The sequence below is a fragment of the Daucus carota genome, chromosome 4, assembly GCF_001625215.2.
Source record: "Daucus carota subsp. sativus chromosome 4, DH1 v3.0, whole genome shotgun sequence".
Classification (NCBI taxonomy): domain Eukaryota; kingdom Viridiplantae; phylum Streptophyta; class Magnoliopsida; order Apiales; family Apiaceae; genus Daucus; species Daucus carota.
Window position 1 is genome coordinate 47,236,480 of NC_030384.2, and position 19,394 is coordinate 47,255,873.

General features: G+C 34.3%; 4 protein-coding genes across 8 annotated transcripts; 2 read left to right on the forward strand and 2 right to left on the reverse strand.

Moving 5' to 3' along the window:
- Positions 1-123: 123 nt before the first annotated feature.
- Positions 124-4,465, reverse strand: LOC108218598 (probable WRKY transcription factor 20). The gene is made up of 6 exons (XM_017391603.2): positions 4,190-4,465; positions 3,227-3,421; positions 2,328-2,877; positions 2,088-2,241; positions 1,830-1,988; positions 124-843 (listed from the first exon to the last, which is right to left on the reverse strand). Exons 1-6 carry the CDS (start codon positions 4,385-4,387, stop codon positions 417-419), a joined length of 1,683 nt encoding a protein of 560 aa, XP_017247092.1. The 5' UTR covers positions 4,388-4,465; the 3' UTR covers positions 124-416.
- Positions 4,466-6,731: 2,266 nt separating this feature from the next.
- On the forward strand, positions 6,732-8,477 carry LOC108217480 (leucine-rich repeat receptor-like protein kinase PXC1). The gene is made up of 2 exons (XM_017390309.2): positions 6,732-7,588; positions 7,688-8,477. The coding sequence occupies exons 1-2, from the start codon at positions 6,820-6,822 to the stop codon at positions 8,326-8,328; spliced, it is 1,410 nt and encodes a 469-aa protein (XP_017245798.1). The 5' UTR covers positions 6,732-6,819; the 3' UTR covers positions 8,329-8,477.
- Positions 8,478-9,119: 642 nt separating this feature from the next.
- Positions 9,120-12,268, forward strand: LOC108219291 (heterogeneous nuclear ribonucleoprotein 1). 3 transcript variants are annotated; one of them, XM_064091740.1, is made up of 4 exons: positions 9,120-9,737; positions 9,938-10,159; positions 10,387-11,584; positions 11,688-12,268. In XM_064091740.1, exons 2-4 carry the CDS (start codon positions 9,938-9,940, stop codon positions 11,699-11,701), a joined length of 1,434 nt encoding a protein of 477 aa, XP_063947810.1. In that variant the 5' UTR covers positions 9,120-9,737; the 3' UTR covers positions 11,702-12,268. The 3 variants fall into 3 exon arrangements, with proteins under 3 accessions (XP_063947810.1, XP_063947808.1, XP_063947809.1); XM_064091738.1 differs by having other exon boundaries at positions 9,123-9,504; positions 9,619-9,737; positions 10,387-12,268; XM_064091739.1 differs by having other exon boundaries at positions 9,123-9,504; positions 9,649-9,737; positions 10,387-12,268.
- A 533-nt stretch (positions 12,269-12,801) lies between these two features.
- LOC108218985 (uncharacterized) lies at positions 12,802-15,739 on the reverse strand. Of its 3 annotated transcripts, none has more exons than XM_017392193.2 (2): positions 15,583-15,739; positions 12,802-14,314 (listed from the first exon to the last, which is right to left on the reverse strand). In XM_017392193.2, exon 2 carries the CDS (start codon positions 14,289-14,291, stop codon positions 13,002-13,004), a length of 1,290 nt encoding a protein of 429 aa, XP_017247682.1. In that variant the 5' UTR covers positions 14,292-14,314; positions 15,583-15,739; the 3' UTR covers positions 12,802-13,001. The 3 variants fall into 3 exon arrangements, with proteins under 3 accessions (XP_017247682.1, XP_017247684.1, XP_017247683.1); XM_017392195.2 differs by having other exon boundaries at positions 15,465-15,675; XM_017392194.2 differs by having other exon boundaries at positions 15,212-15,674.
- Between the last annotated feature and the right edge of the window lie 3,655 nt (positions 15,740-19,394).

The following is a 19,394-nucleotide window of genomic DNA, read 5'->3' on the forward strand; positions in this document are numbered from 1 at the left end:
ACTAAAAAAATAGATAACTTAAAGTCAATAATAAACTCATTGTAAGCGTAACAAGTAATAACATAAGTCGCTGAAAATATGAATGCCAACAATTAAAAGCCTTTTGACAACTGATTGTCCAACTGAACTCAAAGTAGTTTAGAGTTGCATTAACTTTCAGTAACATTGGTCCGAAAGGTGCTTGCATTTGTGCTGCTGAATAATCAATAACCATAATAGTAAGGTACCAATTAATATACAAGATATTTGTACAAGGGCTACTTATGCCGGCTTGAGATAATTACCGGCTCAGCCATGTATCCCTCATAAAGATGCAAAAAAAAATAATAATAAGAATCCTTGCATTGTTTTATTCTTTCCTTCGACCAGAACTATATTGGTCAGGAAAGCTCGTTCCCTTGATATTAAGATTATGACTAAGAGAACTGGCCTAAAGGCGGAGATTCGAAATTATGGTTTTCAACATGGTTGTCTCTGGATCCATAAAGAATAATGCCTCCATTAGCTACACCATAGCGTGTTGGAGCTGTAGATGCTTGAACCTGACTTCTGACATGCTCAGAACCTAATGCACTTTGTTGCTCATAGGTGTTGTTTTCAACTCCATAGTTCATTCCAACTCCAAGATCAAGACTAATGGTGCTACAATCTTCTGATCTGACTCTTGACATTCCACTAACAGGTGGTGAGGATCCTGCCACATCATGGCTATTCGTCTTTGCAGCAGGAACATCATGATTGTGCTTTCCCTCGTATGTGGTTATAACTGCTTTTGGATCATGTGATGCCCTCTCCACATGTTTCCTCACCGGGCATCCAGCATTTGTACACTTGTAATAGCTCCTGCATCACATGTGCAAGAGTCAGTCCAAAATGATAGTTGCCAAAAAAACAACCAGCTCTATAGTCCATATAAAGTACTCTATATCAAATTTGGTCAAGGGTATCGAATATATTATTAGGTGACTGAGCTAAATTTGCTATAACATGCAGATAGTCATGCTTCGTAGCTGTAGCTCATCATTTATATTATGTATGTTGATACTCAAGACACTCGAGACATGCCGGAACAGCACATTCAAGTCAAAGTGTGTAGCTACAGTTATGTATTGATATGTGCTTGCTATTAAAGTAACTTTTTTCTAATAATTTCGAAGTAATTTACAGTTACTGTAATTAATTAAAATTTGTATAAGCAAAAAGAAAGAAGAAAAAAACAACGATTTGCAATTCTTCATCAAAAGATGTTAATATGTCAGATACAAAACTGACATAGTCGAGTTCAGAGAATCGACTGTTGAATTGAACATTTAACAAATAATGTGGCAATGAGGGACAACGCAGGCTATTTAATGAATTGAAGTGGAAAAATAAAGTTGTTCAACTTGAGTTTCTATTCATTCACTGCGATGATAGTGTCACATTCTCTAAGGACTAGAAAAATAAGTTATATTACCCCGTTATTATATGTTATTTGTTTCTCTTGTCTGGTAGTGTTATCTATATACCAAAATATATCTCAAACTTATCGACTGCATACACAGGACAAACACTTCAATCCAAGGGTATGTATGTTTGGCACAAAATTTAAAGTAGTGTGCTAAATTTGAATTAATTCAAGCCATTATAACACAAGTAAAAAAGCAAGAGGGGAAGAAATTAACTTCATCCACAATAATTAAGACTAGTTATCACTTACTAGGCAGTTTACAATCTTAGATTGCTTTCTCAAGCTGACAAATTTATAATGATCTGGAACCCAAACAAAATATAACTACCAAGAAATACCCTTGAAATTAACTTATACTGAAATGACATATATATTATACCTAGGATTAGGATTGCCTCGGACCACTTTCTGGCCATATTTACGCCATCGGTACCCATCATCTAGTATATCAACTTCACTTAGAGTTTGGACAACAACACGGGGTTCGCGAATAGGCTTAACAACTGGAGATATATCAATGTTGCCAAGATCTGTCCTTCTGGAAAATATGCAATTGAAAAATTTGTTGTGAGATACCATGTAAATAATAAATAGATGGTGTTACTACAGAAACAGGAAACTGTTTGAAATAATTCACCTTCGCTTCATAAATTGATCATCATTGTCAATGTCATCAGTGACGCTGTTTAATAGTGGAGATGCACCATCAACATTATCAGCATTGACTCCTCGAGGAGATGATAGAGGAGTTCCATTCTGGTCAGTACTAAGGGTCTGACTGTATGTGGTGTCTTTGGTAACATAGAGAAAAGAAATAAATATGATTTGCGAAATTATTGTTTAGATAATATAGATAAAGAAATTTTGATTGAATTACCTCCTTGACCAGTTAAAGATGAAGCATTGATAGCCTTTTCCTCTTGGATGGATATAAGAGCACCAGCAGTGAAGCGACGGCTAGGTTGAGGTTTAGGATGATCATGTGCTCCCTTGTAAACTATCTCTTTTATTTGTCCGTCGAGAGCGCGCTCGAAAATCTTCTTAACATCACAATTAGGATATGTACATTTATAATAGCTTCGAGGAAACTCACATCCTTTAACAAGTTTCTGCCCATACTTTCGCCAATTATAACCATCATCTGACGATTTATCAGGTGCAACAGACGGCAAGGCATCTCGATGATCTGATTGTGGGTCTTCATTTCCACCTTTAGAGTGCTCACTTTGGTTCATTTCATCATATTCAGCAGTAGAAGGTACACTAACTATTGCAGTAGACATATTCATGGATGCAAACTGGCTAGATTCTTTAGAGGTTGGCATCTCATATCTGGCTAAAGGCATTGATACATATGACTGAAACTGGCATTGGTTTTGAGTTTGTTCACGAGGCTCATTTTTCTGCTGATAGAACCCTGATGATACCTTTATTATATGGTAAAGTGTTAGACAACATAGATATTTCACTGTGGGCAACGGTATAAAGGCAATTCAATTCAAAAATCTAGTTTCACTAGAGAAAAATATTAAATAACCAGAAAGACATTTTAAGAAGGATTAAATACATACAGTATTAAACTATATAAGATGACAAATCTTGGAAAGAAAGAATATATGTTGAAACATTATTACATGGTATACACATCTAGTAGTTAAGGTAACTAAATCTCTCAAACACCTTACTAATTATTAACTATGAAAAAGAATCCTAAAAAAATAACTAAATTGCAGCATGATGAGTAGATAATAAGCAGCAACAAGAAAAGGGAAATACCGGATGTCCTGATGTTGACAGCCCAGAAACAGGGTTGGAACCAGTATGAGGTTTAAACTCAAAGCAACTGGATTTTTGTTCATCATAAGAATTGCTATTTGAGCGATTTCCATTCAATGATAATGCAACCGAGCCCCCAAAGCCATGCATCATCTGGGAATTGAAAAAGGAACCAGTTGTTGGTGAAGGCTCCGCCTGAAGATTGAAAGGAAAGTTCAGAAAAACTTTATAAAGTATCAAGACAAAGTTTTATATAAAATCGAGGTAGCACAGACTAATTTATACACACTCAAACATTCTCTTTATTCCCTGAATTGCAAGACTACTTATTTAATTGCGCCACTTGCCTTTTCCATGAAAAACACTATGTAAAAAGAAACAAGCACCTAACAGAGAAAGGAACATTTTCATTCTGTGAAAAAACAACACTGAACGTCGATCAGATTATAATAAATAATATTCAAATCGAAAGGCAGCTGAATGTAAATTAAAAAAATGTAGAAATTTGAGCAACACATAATATTAGCAAAGAAAGATGCTAAAACCTAATATAAGCATAAAAATCCACGGTCCCCAATTACGCACACAAACACTAAGCAATTATTAATACAAAAACATATTCTCCACGAACGAGCACTCAAACAGGATTGATTCATTAAAGGAATCAACCATCCCATCCAAACTTCAACTTTCTCATCAATGGCAGAATCTCGATATTTCTAGAACAACTAAACCACAAAAATGAAACATCGAATTCAACAAAAACCACATCCATAACTAGTAACATCGTATCACTATCACGCAAATCGAAATCGATAATCCACAACTTAAATAACAAAATTAAATAGATAACACGGCAATGCAGCAACTAAACTGATACACATAAATCATTTAGAATCTGAATCTAGAGCAAATAGACTAGAGAGAGATAGATAGAGAGGGAGAGAGAGGGAGAGAGGGGACCTTGATGTTAGAGAGAAGAACAGGAGATTCGAGAAAGGAGGTAGGGCTAAGACCGGGAGGGATAGTGATGGAAGTGGAGCGAGAGATCGGGAGTTTGGCCGGAGACATGAGCTTGTAACGAGCTCCGGTGGATCCGCCGGCGCCGGCATCGGGAGAGGCGGAAGTGAAGGAGTGAGAGTGAGAGTGTTGGCCTTCCATTGACGATCTGAGACTCGCTTTGCTTTGTTTGTTTGGTGAGAGAGAAATTGACGAGACTTGAGCTGGGGTGAACAAGGAGAAAACTGGAAAAGTAGAGGGGCGTTTTCGGAAAAAAGAAATACAGGGATATAGTTGTAATTTGGAATTATATGTTATGGTACTTTATTGCAAAACTCAACATTCTTTTCGTATTTGATTTTTATATAGAAAAAGACAATTAAATAGGGTGTTTAATAAGTACAGTTTTAAGAATAATAAAATTTTAAGAAAATTATATGTACAAATTTTCTTATATTCAGAGTTATTCAGAAAATAAAATATTTTATCTTAATTCTCATTATTCCTGCGACCAGCTACAAGTAGACGGCGAGATTCATATGAAAATTATATTTTGTTTAAATATTGTAATATAGACAATAATTTTTAAATAATATATCATTACTTCAAATTTATAAGATCAAATATTCTTCACTTAGTACTTTCGTTATTTCACTAAATAATTATATATTTTCTTTTGAAGTAAGTGTGGAAAGCTTTTTTGGATGTGTGAAATGTTCGGATCCTTAATTTCTAAATTCCGGATAAACCCCGGCACACAAATGCAAGATTTTTATGGACGGGCCTCTATTTTTCACCTTACATAAATGGCATAATGGGTCCACTATCCACTGAATTTAAGCAGATATTCAACATCTTTATGCTTTAACAAAACTTCACTTGGGCCCATGTAATCTAACCAAATTTGCTGTTTCGCTTGGGCCTTTGAATTTAAGCTCTCAATTTATGTCCATTTTACTTACTATGTCAAAAGAAAATAACATATACACTTGCAGTATATTAAATGCTTTACTGCTTCTTTTAGTACTGAACATTATACAGTAGAAACTCTTTAAATTAATACTCGGTAAATTAATAAACTCTCTAAAATAATAAAATTGTCCGGTCCCGACTTGGGCCAATGTAAAAAATTGAAAAAATCGATAAAATAATAAGATGATAATTTTTTGGGAAATTCCTTTATAATTTTCGATCCCAAGAAAATCATAAATTAATAATTCTTAGAAACTGAAAAAAATATATTACACGCTATTGAAATATGATTCAATAGTTGTCTATTTTCCTTTGAAGTTCATATCTATTTAGAGCTCATCTCTAACTTTTCTTACTCCATCAAATAGCTTAGGTGTTGTATTTTTGTATCGTATGAAAATTCATCTTGTGAGATATGGTTTGAATATTCTAACACATTCATGTAATTTATATATGCCAAACTTACTTAAGAATATTGTATATTGAACATATTTAATCCTTTTTGTTTATATTTACAGATTTCCAATACATATGAATACTAATTTATTTTTAGTCGAAAATTCGCTGCAATATAATTCTATGAGACATAGACTAATTTGGCTTTTTGTTTGGCATGTGCAGTATAATCAGTTAAAAACTCTTTAAATTAATAATTATTAATTTATCGATAAATTAATAACTCTCTAAATTAATAAATTTCTCCGGTCCCGACATTATTAATTTATAGAGTTTTTACTGTATTAATAAAATTATTTATTTTTGGCATCGCTCATATTTTTAACTGTCACGCCAACTTAGCAATATCATATGTAATTCGGGATCATTTTGATTTTTTTGTCTTTGCTGTCGGCGTTGCTTATAAGTCATAATTTTAACATGGCGAGAGACAAATTACTTAAACCTACATAAACTTTTGTTTTTTCAAGAAATGTGGGCACTCTAAAAGTAGAGCTATCCAAATGAGAAAGAAATAACACACTTCTCAATCAACATGCCCTCAAGTCGGCCGGGATTTCAGCTGATCATGGTCTGCGGTCAGAAAAAGTAGTAAAAAAATGTTGTTGAAAAAATCAGTTAATTACTTGATATTTTTATTAATATTTGTATATTTTGAATTATCGGAACATAGATATTTAAAAAAATTGCTGTTTGAAAAATTATTTACCAAGCAGATTTTACTTACTTTTCAGCAAAAAAAACGTTATTGGCATGTGCAACAGCGATGTCAAACGGAGACGTACGATTTCGCTAAACTCAAACTAACACATATCAAATGAAAGTATGAAGAGGTACCCCGTAGGCACATATGATCACTCCGGATGCTAAGTTACAGATCTCCATTTGATTAAAGAAACAAAAAATTGTAGAACTAAAATATGTAGTGGCAGGATTAACTTATGTGCATCAAGTTCCAAGTATGAGTATCACACTTTCAGCCATCGATCTTAACAAATATTGAGATGTTTTTCTTGTTTATGATGTTGGTCATGCTTCTTTAGTCATCAGACACTTGGACTGTAGCCACATTTTCAAGCATTGTTTGTGACGATTGACAGAATATATCACCTCAATATCTTCAGATACTACCAATACCTTGTTTTATTTTCACAAAACAAGTTGCCATGAGGCAGAGAAAAAGCCATTCTGATCGTATTATGAGGATATTGCTGGTATGCATTGCAGCATTTGCATTCTTTGTCAGAGTCTGCAATGCAGATGAGTTGTCAGAACCCGAAAACGCGGTCAGGCTTACTGTTGGATTCAATCATGAGAAGGTTTATCGACGTGCATTGTTGCAGAGTAGTGGAATCAGAGAAGATGTGGATGCATTATCTCCTGCTGACAGCTTGGTGGATCATCACAGGAAGCCGAAGAACTGGACATTTGTTAGATGGTTACCGTTATTTGTAGGCCTGGCCTTTTTCTTTCTACTCGCGTATTATGGTAACAAAAAGGCCATTCAGACCATGAAAGATAAGGAGATTCTGAAGATCCTGACGCAGTCTCCAGTGCCTCCTCCAAGTTTTCCGCCTATGAAAGATGTGGAAGAAGTGAAGCCTGTTAAAGAAAATCCGACAGATCTCTGTTTCTTTGTTGAGGAGGAAGAGAGGTTTAAAATGTCGGATCTTCTTGAAGCACAAGCCAATTTGCAAGGCCACGGGCTCTGCAGCAGCCTCTATAAGGTTACGCTCAAGAACAATGCAGTCTTTGCAGTCAAGAGACTGAAGCAATCACCTATCTCATTCGACGAGTACTGCAGTGTCATGGGAAGGATAGGGAAGTTACGACATCCAAACATACTTCCTCTCGTGGCCTATGGCTTCACGGTTGAGGCAAGGCTTCTCATTTACAAGTTTCAACACAAGGGGAGCCTCCTTTCGGTGCTGGAAAGTTAGTAAATTTATCTATACTATCAAAACTCAAAAGCCTAATTAATATTCAGTCAAAAAATATGCTTAAATTTTTATTTATTTTTTTGTTTTTCTGCAGGGTATAACGAGGGCAAGAAGGATTTTCCATGGACAACTAGGCTGTCCATAGCTGTAGGCATCGCGAGGGGCCTGAACTACATTTACCAAAGCGGTGAAGATCAAGAAGTTATTCCACACGGTAACATCAAACTCTCCAATATTATGCTAAACGACGACGAGCTGCCACTTATAAGTGAATACGGTTACACAAAACTCATGGACCCGAAGAAATCCTGCCTCATCAATGCCAATGGACACACAGCACCCGAAAAGACCTTATCCGAACAAAGTGATGTGTTCAGCTTCGGGGTGATTCTGCTGGAGCTTCTAACCGGAAAAATAGTTGAGAAGAGTGGAGTAGACCTTCCAAAATGGGTGAGGGCCATGGTGAGGGAGGAATGGACAGGAGAGGTCTTCGACAAGGAGATTGCTAAAATCGCGAAGCACGCCTTCCCTTTGCTCAACATTGCTCTGAAATGTGTGGCTCATCTTCCTCAAGACAGGCCAACCATTGCAGAAGTTGTTGAGAAAATTGAAGAGGTTGCAAATCAGCATGATGATCTCTCCCCTGCTTCAACTACTTCTATCGAATCGAATCCGCAATGTCTACTTCACTCTGTGGTGCCGGAAGAATGGGATACTCCTGGATCATCCTGCTGAAGTTTTGCACAAGTTCTGTCATGATTTATCAGAGTCTCTTTCTTTTTGCACTTAGTAGTAGCTAGGAACAGCCTAAATGAACAAGTATCAAGAAATAAATTTGTAGTAGTATATGACATTTGAGCTTTTAAATCCTATTTAGATGCAAATACAGAGTCTACCTTAAGTTTGTGATCATGATCGACACTTCATTTGTTTAGCGGAAATAATATTTGCCCAGAAAATTTTCTTCGTAATCAAGCAAATTTTCGAAAAACATAAAAGTCGGTGATTAACTGATTAATCTCTATTCTATAATTCTCTAATTCTCTAATTATATCTTTGATTGTTCAATTAATCATCCGATTAATTTTCATCAATCCAATTAATCTTCGATTAATCCTTATCTTGTGTCTTCACCGATTAAATCTGATTCACGCTTTTTACAATACTGTTTTTATAGCATAAATTGAATATTCCAACGCCAATTATCAAGTTGTTCGATACTGTTGCTCAAAAAAAAAAAAAATTGTTCGATACTGTCTAAAGTATTTGCCATAAATTTCACAAAAGCAGTCTGAGAAATGGATCCATCAGAGAACAAAAAATGGTGGAGAATCATCACTCTAATAGGTAAGTTGTCAAGGTTGCCGTAGGGGACCAATATGAAAATTGAACAGCTCCATGTGTTTTTGAATATTCACGTTCGGTTTCAAACAAATTTTCAGACCCACATTTACGAAATCTTTCAGAAATCTTTTTTAGGATATCTAGCATTACTCCACAAAATATTTATCGAATATGGTATTACACATAAACGAGTCCAGAATATTGTTCTCGGCCTCTTGAAAAATGTGAAGTTTTTATTAATTTTATAGTTGATGATAATTGCCCATATTTAAAAGCTCAGCATCATCTCTTGTCATCTCTTACAAAGACTCCTCTAAATATTCTTACACCAGAGGATTGCCTAGTACACACTTTCTCCACCCTCTATATACCAAATTATATTTTATATATTCTCCCTCAGCTTTTTGAATTTCTTCTTTTGATTTAGTTACAAACTAGTGGAATAAAAAATAAAAAAGAGATATACATTGCAGAGAGATAGATAGAGGGTGGTGAAAACCTCCTCTGTTCTGTAAATGCATTTTCATAGATCTTAGATTCTTTCTGCATCTGGGTTGCCTTTTGATGGTTGGTCTTGTATTGAATTCTTTTTTTCGGATTTTAATCTGCTCATAATTTGCATTGATTCTTTGCTTATTGTGTGAATTGTGTATCTGATCTACATGAATTTGGATGGTTCAGATTGTGTGATTGAGTTGTGGTTGATTTTAGTATGATCCAGATTTTCGAGATTTTATTTTGAGGGAATTTCACCAAGTATCTGATTCTGATCAGTGTTAGTACTTAATTTTCAGGATAAGGTATGTTTGTTCTTGATTTGTTTGCTTGATTAGTTATATACACATTTAGATCAGTTAGATTGTGTATTGATTGTCTTTTTTCAATTCTGCTTGTGTTGAATTTATTGAGTTCTTGCAGAGTGTTGATTGTGTCTTAAAGTTGGTTCTTTTTCGGTGATGATATCAATTTATGTCAGTTCTGGTTAAAATTGTATGAACAGATGGAATCGGATCTCGGGAAGCTATTTATCGGTGGGATTTCCTGGGATACTGATGAAGATCGGCTTAGGAGTTATTTTGGAGCGTATGGAGAAGTGGTGGAGGCGGTGATCATGAGAGACCGCACCACTGGTCGTGCTCGGGGTTTTGGTTTTATTGTCTTTGCTGATCCCGCGGTTGCAGAGAGAGTGGTTATGGAGAAGCATATGATAGACGGTCGACCTGTAAGTAGTTCAGTTCTTGATCTTATTGTCTCATAGATTTCACAATGTAACATTAGTATATCCCTCATTCTCTGAATAGATAATGCTTTTCGATGGAATCGGATTAAGGCTGATTTCTGATTCCGGAAAGTGTATACAGCTGAGATTAGCCAGAGCATGGGTTGTTTTTCATAGTTAAGTAACTCTTATCGCTGTGCAGTAACATTGTCGGGCTTCTTAACTTGTAGGTGGAGGCAAAGAAAGCGGTTCCCAGAGATGATCATCACATAACAAGTAAAAATAGTAATAGTAATCAAGGATCACCTGGTCCTGGCCGCACTAAAAAGATTTTTGTTGGTGGTTTAGCATCTACAGTCACGGAAAATGACTTTAAGTTGTACTTTGATCAATTTGGTACAATTACGGATGTTGTAGTGATGTATGACCACAACACACAAAGGCCCAGGGGTTTTGGATTCATAACGTATGATCAAGAGGAAGCCGTGGATAGGGTGTTACAGAGAACCTTCCATGAGCTAAATGGTAAAATGGTTGAGGTTAAGCGGGCAGTTCCAAAAGAGCTTTCTCCAGGTCCGACTCGCAGCCCTGTGGTTGGATACAATTATGGTCTTGGCAGAACCAACAACTTTCTCAATAGCTATGCTCAGGGATATGACCTGAGCCCGATTGGAGGCTATGGAGTCAGGATGGATGGGAGACTTAGTCAGGTTCTTAGTGGTCGGTCTGGATTCTCCCCATTCAGTTCCCTTCCATATGGTATGAATATGGGTCTCGAACCAGGGTTGAGTCCAAGCTTTGGAGGAAACTCCAGCTTTAGTGACAACCTTGGCTATGAACGCATTCTAGGTTTAAATTATGGAGGGAACCTAAATAGGTATAATACTCCCATTGGATATAATGTGGGAAATGGTAGAAGTGAATCTTTTCTAAACTCACCAGCTCGAAATGTATGGGGTGGAAATGTTGACCTTAATAGTTCTGCAAACATTAATCCTGCTGGTACATTCTTCGGGTCTGGAAATGGGAGTCTTGGAGTCATTGGAAATAGTTCGGCTAATTATGGTTCCTCTCCTGTTTCTGCTCAAGTTGTAGGGAGTGCTTCTGGGTACAACAGTAGGAACATAGATCATGGAGGCGGAGAAAACAATTATAGGTTGGGAGCTACAGGGATCGGAAGAAACATTGGACCAGGTAGAGCTGCAATTTCACCTTTTGTTGCATCAACTGGTGATTATGAACGGTCACATGGAGACTTATACAGTGCCAATTCAAGGTTTGTAGATGCACCATGGCAGTCCACATCTGCGGAGGTTGATGATTCCAGTTCATTTCGTTATGGACTGGGCACTGCAGCAGAATCCACAGTGATAAGCTCTGAGGGATTTGTTGGGTCTTATAGTATTGCAGATAGACAAGCCAGTAGAGGTAATACTGTTCTCCAGCGTATGGAATTCGAAAAATAGGGCATGTTATGTCTACTTCTCTGGTACCAGTGGCATTAATAACAGTTGGTCCTCACTTTCCTCAGGTATTGCTGCATAGACAATTTCATTACTTGTATATGAGAGGTTATATCTAGCAACAAAGCATGAGGACAAGTGAGAAGACGACTCTTAGATCCCAAATTCCCTGTATTTCCCCTAATAAACACATATATCGGCTTATATAGAACTTCATCACCCGAAGGCTAAAGTTAGTAATGGTCCATAAAACGGAACTAGAAGCATACATATTGCAGAGAGCAGTTGCCAGTAGTTTGTGGAAGTTTGCGGTTTTTCTCTCTCTATATTAACGAGTTTTCTATCCTTGGAGATCGTGGAATATACTCAGAAGTGATCCATTCGAGCTAGTGTTGTGCATTTCTTCGGCAAGAGCCAGTACCACTTGTACTGCATCAAGAGTAGAGTAGATCACATATGTTTCTAAGTTGGCCTTTTTAATGTCTGTTAAGGCTGTTTGTTAGGCTTTGATTTTCTCAGGCTGTGAGAGTTTGTATTTGAGTTTGCTGCATACTAGTGTAAATTAGTGAAGGGATATAATCCCATTAATAACTTGCTAAATATTTTGTTAGATTTCTGTTAAAGGAGATACTTTCGACATTTTCATATACTTTGCTCTCAGTACATATCAAATTGCAGGAGAACTCTAGAAGGTATTTATGCAGTCTAAACAGACTAGATAGAAGTCCCCACTCAAATTTGATCTGCTTATAAGTAATGTTGTCTTGACAATCTAAAGGTCGTGTTTGACGCGATTGTTAAGTAAATACTTGGTATCCGCTGCTTAAGGGGTAAAACTTCAAACCCCAGAAACAATCTTCATGAGACCCAACTCCTAGAAGCAGATTCTTCGCGCAAAACAGATCTTATACATTGGAACTAGGGTTTTAAGGATGTTCAGGAGTTTACACACCTGCTACACTACAATCAGGAAAGATTCTGTGACGAAACCTGGAAAAGCACATCTTTAATAACTAAACACTATTGGTGCTCGAGTCTTGTGTAAACTATATGAATCTGAACATACCATATAATTGGCTGAAATCGTAACGTATAAATCTTAACATATCACATAACTCGTAACAGGTTGTTGGCAAACACTATTATTTGGTCAGAGATGATTATTAAACAAGAGAGGACAACTTTAAAAAGTTAATCACATCATCCGATTACTAGCTTGTAAGTTGCACACACATACAAGTCAAACACTTTATATTAGCTAAAACATCCCAACATAAAACCATAATGCATGAAAACATACTACATACTAGCACCATGCAGCAGTCTCGAACCTAGTCTAGAGTCACCTGCATAACGTCGTCTTGATTAGTGTAACAGTAAGCTCAGAAGAAAGCCCTGCTCCCATAGAAAACTCGGGAACTAGGAGTGGTTGATCCCTGCAAGTTCTGATCTGTACTTGAATCTCCGGAACTGGTTGTCCCACTTCCACCATCCAATGGGAGCTTCATCTTTGCCAAGGAGTCAGTAAATTCCTGCATGCTTTTCATGTACATGTTAACAAAATCCTGTTGTTCCACTTTTTTCTCAGGTTCAATTTTTATGGAGACGACAGGTTTGGCAAATGTATTTCCAGCTATGCCTCCAGTTGAATCACTCACAGTGTCTCCAGATTCGGCAGCTTTTTCTTTTTGATCATCTTTAGGAGGTGAAATGCATTCCTCACTTGGAGATTTTGAGTTTCTTGGCGAATCAGAAGACTGACAGCTTGCAGGTACCGAAGCAGATGGTGATCCATTGGTTGATACACTGCTTGGAGGAGTATCATGCTTTGGAATTGCATTGGAACAGATAGTTTCTGTTGAACTGTTTTCGACCAAGTCTGCCCCAGTCTCGGAATTAAGGTTATTATCAGTGTCACTGGACTCCAAACTGTCAGAGCTTTGCGAGTCAATATTAGAACATGGGATCCCATAATACTCTGAAACCATCATATGATTCTCATTTGCTATAGTGGGATCGGGAAACTCGAGCTTACTAAAAGCACTAGCAAGGGAATCTGGAACTTCTGCATCGGGCACGGAATTGGAAAGTGCGGAAATTGCCATAACATCTGGTGATGCCCCACTGTAGGAGAGGGACAACTGAACAAACCCTGCTGGGGAATGGAAAAGATCAGTTGAAGAGAGGGAGAAGTCCTTCTCTAGCTTCCCGTTTCTCATAACTACTTCAGAAAGTGGCACCAACGCAAACCCTAGAAGCTGGTCTTCAAGATAATTCTTCACTCTGCTGAGCATCCATATCTCACATTTGATTGAAGTGTCAATCTTCTTGACATTAAGACGGAGATTCTGATTGAACACGGGATTTTTCCCGCCACCATTAATAATCTGTGTTGAGACAGCATTTTCAGGATCATTGGTGAGACAGAGCTTAGCATATACATCTTGCTTTTGATATATGCATATATTGTGGATGTCTCTAGCTTGATGTACAAACACCTCAACAGCACCTATGAAGCTTTCGTCATTATACATATTGGTTCCGTTCTTTTGCGCCTCATTTACCTTGGACAAGTAACCAGGGTTCCTTATAAATAGATCTGAAGTGTGCTTCTGAGGCTCATTAATGACAGAGTTCTTCAAAGGTGACAGGGCTGATTGAGGAGAGTTCATGATGACGATTCAATAAGTTAAACCTAAAACATCGATTAGAGAGCAAAAGGTGAATTACAACTCACAGTAACTCAAAAACTCGAGACAAAAACAAGCTTGTTTTTCTCTTTATATTTAATGAAATGTCTCACTAAGTAAATGCAACTTTCGTAACATATCCCAGTGACAATAACCAAGGCCATCAAATCTCACTATATTCTTTCTATAAAATCCATGAAATTTAAAACCTTTTATGTTTCCGCAAACTTGAAAAGATACCACACATCATATAGAATGAATACATGGTGCCATAATAGCAATCAATATCATTAAAGAAGCTAGGGTGTTGGGGATGGCAACAAAGTAACTCTTGCTACAATTTTTTGGAATAATGTTTAACAACAGGAATCTATGGACTCAGAACTCGGTCATCATGAAACTCTAAGGCTCAAGATCTTGATACAATGAAAAATTGGTTATCAACCAGACTACAAATCCTACAACAACCCGAATTCCTAGGAATTCGGTTCTACTCTAAACCCTAGGAAATTGAATCTTTAGATTCTGAACCATATAAAGGAAAAGGCATCTACAGCATAATCAATATAATTCTACTAACAATAACAAATCTTGCAAAACCAGATCACTGGAACACCCTTCTACACCTCCAAGACAGAAACATAAACAAGGAGAATTTAAAATTATATTACAACAAATTCACCCTACAGAATCGAAATCGAAACTCATAGAGCTGAACTTGATCCCAGATTCTAAACAACCTTCACAAACCAAGACAACCTAATTTATCTACAACTGCTACATCTGTAAGTTAACTACACAAAAAGCTAAAAGTCAATACACAACCAACCAATACAAGATAGAGCTACACAACAGTACACACACATATACACAAAGCTTAACAGAAGCTAAGCAAGACTTACCAGTAGAAGCAGCTTGAAGACTTTAACAACTCAGTAGACAACAATCCCACTAATAATTATGATGGGCAAAGACTTATTTAAACACAAACTTAGAAAACAAACAACCCCCACAACACACAGTGAAAAACCAAGATTATCAATAAAGCTACCTACTTTTTCTCTCGAAATTATAAATAATCAAGAAAATCAAGCCCACCCCAGAATCCAAGAGAGCAAAACAGGGAACAAACACACAAAAAATAAAATAAATTACCAGATCTCGCAAAATCTCAGCTTCAAATCATGAGAAAAAGAAAATCGAGAAAAGCCAAAAACGAGAAGGGTGGAAAAGTCTGATTTAATCGTTTTAGACGTTTTAAATTTTTACTTGCCTGTAGAAAAGTTTCGAGATCAAACGGCGATGACCCAGCTCGAGAATCGAGGAGTGACACAAAAGAGGAAAGCTTACAAGTGTAGAAAAAGACGGATGTAGAAAGTCGAGAATAAAATCGAATGCTCCTTGGTATTATAAACTTGTCGTTTACCTGTATTGGTGTAGGTCTGCAGGAAAATACTCTTTACATCTCATTTTACATGTATATTTTGTTTTCGAAAAATTAAATTGAACAATTTTTTTATTAAATATTTTCTCTCATTTTTTTACAGTTTTTTCCGCTCGATACGCGGCACATATAAAATATAGTTATATAGCTTATTTTTAATTTTTTTTCTTTTTTTATAAAAGCTGAAACATCAATTTTTTATTTAAAAAAAAAGTTCAAAATAATTTATTGAACTACGTTTTATGAGATCGTTAGAATGCGTGCCGAACCCGTCCCCAATCTAAACAAATGAGGGGCAGAGAGAGTATAAAATATCAACTCATTATTTTTAAAATGTGAAAGTTGCATATTGAAATAGACTAAATATACTTTCTAATAATATATAGATGTAAATTTCGGTTAAAATGGAGTCAATTTGACTTGTCAAAATTTAAAATAGACAAGGGATACATATAGAGTATATAATAAATTTAAAATAGACAAGGGATACATATAGAGTATATAATAAGGAATTTATCCGTATTATCATTTTTTCTAAAAAAAAATTTGTCTGCTCTCTCTTGGAAATACTTGCAAAAATATTAACTAGTTAGAAAATAATTACAAAAATAAAAATATCATCCGATGCAACTTTAATTAATTATCGTAGAATTTGCAAGTATGATTATATGCAGGTGGTTGGATGTGTTGCCTACAATATCTTGACAAATATTTCAAAGTCAGGTACTTTTGCAAAATATTTGAAAATTTTATAATTTTTTTAAAAAATGTTTTGGACTTGAGTATTTACGAGAAATATCCTAAATAATATTAATTAACTAATTATATTTGACAACGTAAAAAAAAATACTTCCTCCATCTCTAAAAATTGAGCCACTTTTTTTTAGAAGTATCTCAATAACATACAATAAAATTTATTTTCTCGGAGGGGTGGAGGGTCATTCTTCGTACCTATTTTAATTGATTAACACTTCTTTGTCCCCTCAATTTTATATCAATTCTATGCACTAGAATGCCTCTAAAGTATAATTATGTGATTTATATTTTAATATTTTTATTTTTTGAATAAATTTCAATATTTAGATTTTCATTTAGAAAAATAAAACTTATAAAATAAGTTATAAACTTATAGTTTACAGAAATATTGAAATGCGTATTGAGTAACAAAAAAATTATATAAGATTAAATGGGACGGATGAAATATTGATTGGTATATAATTAAAATCCTCAATTTTAAACAAAAAATATTTTTAGAATTTTAAAATAAAATGGTGATGCGATTCCTAATTATATAAAGTTGAAAAGAGCAAGAAGTGACCGTGGTTTATCCTTTTTAAAATCTTTTTATTTATAATACATTTTATCCTTTTTAAAACCTGCTTATTCAAAGTGAGGGATATTTGTTTTTAATAATTATATTGTGAACAAACTAAAATAAAATTAATATTTTTATATGGAATCAAAACTAATGATGATGATCATAATAATAATAATAATAATAATAATAATAATAATAATAATAATAATAATAATAATAATAATAATAATAATAATAATAATAATAATAATAATAATAATGTGTGAAGACTAAAGTGGGATCAAAACTAATAATAATAAAATTGCGGTAAAAGTTAAAGCAGACGTTTGAATGTTAAAAGCTGTCAATCTATTCTATCTACTTTTGAAGGAGTCAAAAAAATTCATTTCAACTAATGCTAGGAAATTTAGGCATTTGAATTTTATAAACAGACAAGTCGGACAATATATTGGAAAAAATATATGATATGATAGAAATGGAGTGAAAACTGTGTAATTGGAAAAATCTGATGAAAGCAAATCTTTGCAGCTGAGTATATCTTTAAAAATAATCGATTGATGTACTTTTTAATCTTAATTTCGTTTAGACTAAAATACAAGTTAATTCTAATAAATAAGTTTTTTGTAAAAAGTAAATCATTACTTGTTGGATTATTAAGATAGTTAAATAATAGAATTTAACTTGAGTTTTGTAGAATTACAAATTCTTGTTTATAGATATAATTATTTAAGTATGTGAAATATTTATATTTGAACTCAATGTAAATTCGACCTAATTTTATTCACTTATATCTTGAACAAATTTTCTATAAGGATCCTGTTCTTTAACATTGATTGTCCTATTATTTGTTTGGCCCAACTTAAAGTCACGAACTTGAAATAATTTTTATTTTGAAAAGTATTTATATATGATGGTCACTCTAATATCTAATGTAAAAATATATTAGATTATAAAATCATAAGAGATAATTTTTAATAATTCATTTTATTATAATTTTATAATATGATAAATTATATTATCATCCAGTTAATTATTTTTGTTATGAAATTTTAACGCATAATTTAATTGTAATATAAAACAATCTGAACAAATAAAAATTTAAATTTTGTTTTCACGGCTCTTGTGAACCATGTGAGCCCATAGACCGAGACCCAGAAAACCAATTGGATTGAGTTTCAGTGCCTTCACTTGGACCCCACTTATAACGTTTTTCGCTGTCTTTAGCATGTGGGGGATCCAACGCTTTCCTATCATGCCCTGTTCCTAAATGATGCAGCATTCTGAGAAATAATTTGATATACTTCTCTGCTCCGATTGGCACGTATTTTAATACTTAAAAAAATATTTTTTTATAATTTATTTTTAGAATTATTTTCTAAATAAAAATTTAATTATTAAACTTTATTTAAATAAAAATTCTTGAAAATAAGTTATAAAATTATATTTTATAAAAGAATTAAAATGCGTGTGGGCTGTCGGTAACAATTCAGCGGCGGAGGAAAAATAGTACTGACACTGAATTTTGCGGTGTGAGTCGTGTGACATTGTTTTTTATAACAACGAATATCATGCGAAATTTGAGGGCATGTATCATGTTGCTGTAGGTTTACAAAATCATTGCCTAAGATTCGATTAATTGATTAATATGGTATGCGCATTAATACAGGTGATAATATTTGATGAATCGTGTTTAATATTTTTTTGGTCTTATAATATCATCATACCCGCTCCTCATATTTTTCTTATTTTCATTCAGAATTTACATATTACTCTCTCCATTCCAAAATAATAGTCGCTTTGACTTTGTGCACGTATTTTGAGTTGCAAAAAAAAATACTTCTACATGTTATTTTTGAAATTTTCTTTTTATGAATAAAAATAGAGATGTTAAATTTTTATTCAGAAAAAGAAAATTTCAAAAATAATGTGTAGAAATGTGTTTTTTTACACATCAAAATTCGTGCACAAAGTCAAAGCGACTATTATTTTGAAATGGAGGGAGTATTCAATTATGATGATTAATAATTGTATTTAACTCATGTTTTTTTGTGAATGGCATCTTTGCATATTTTTGATTATAAATTGGATTATCATTCAAACTTAATCTTAACTTTGGATTAGATTATATTTATAAAAACCTGACAAAATATTATTATTAATGTTTTGTTTTTTGCTTATTATATTTTTATTAAACTAAGTAAAAATATTTCGTGGCAAAAAAATTATTCTAGTTTCTTGATGAAGAAATATAATTGGACATTAATATTTGGGATCTTTTTAAAAATACCCATCTGTAAAATTATTTTTTTAAAAATACTACCAT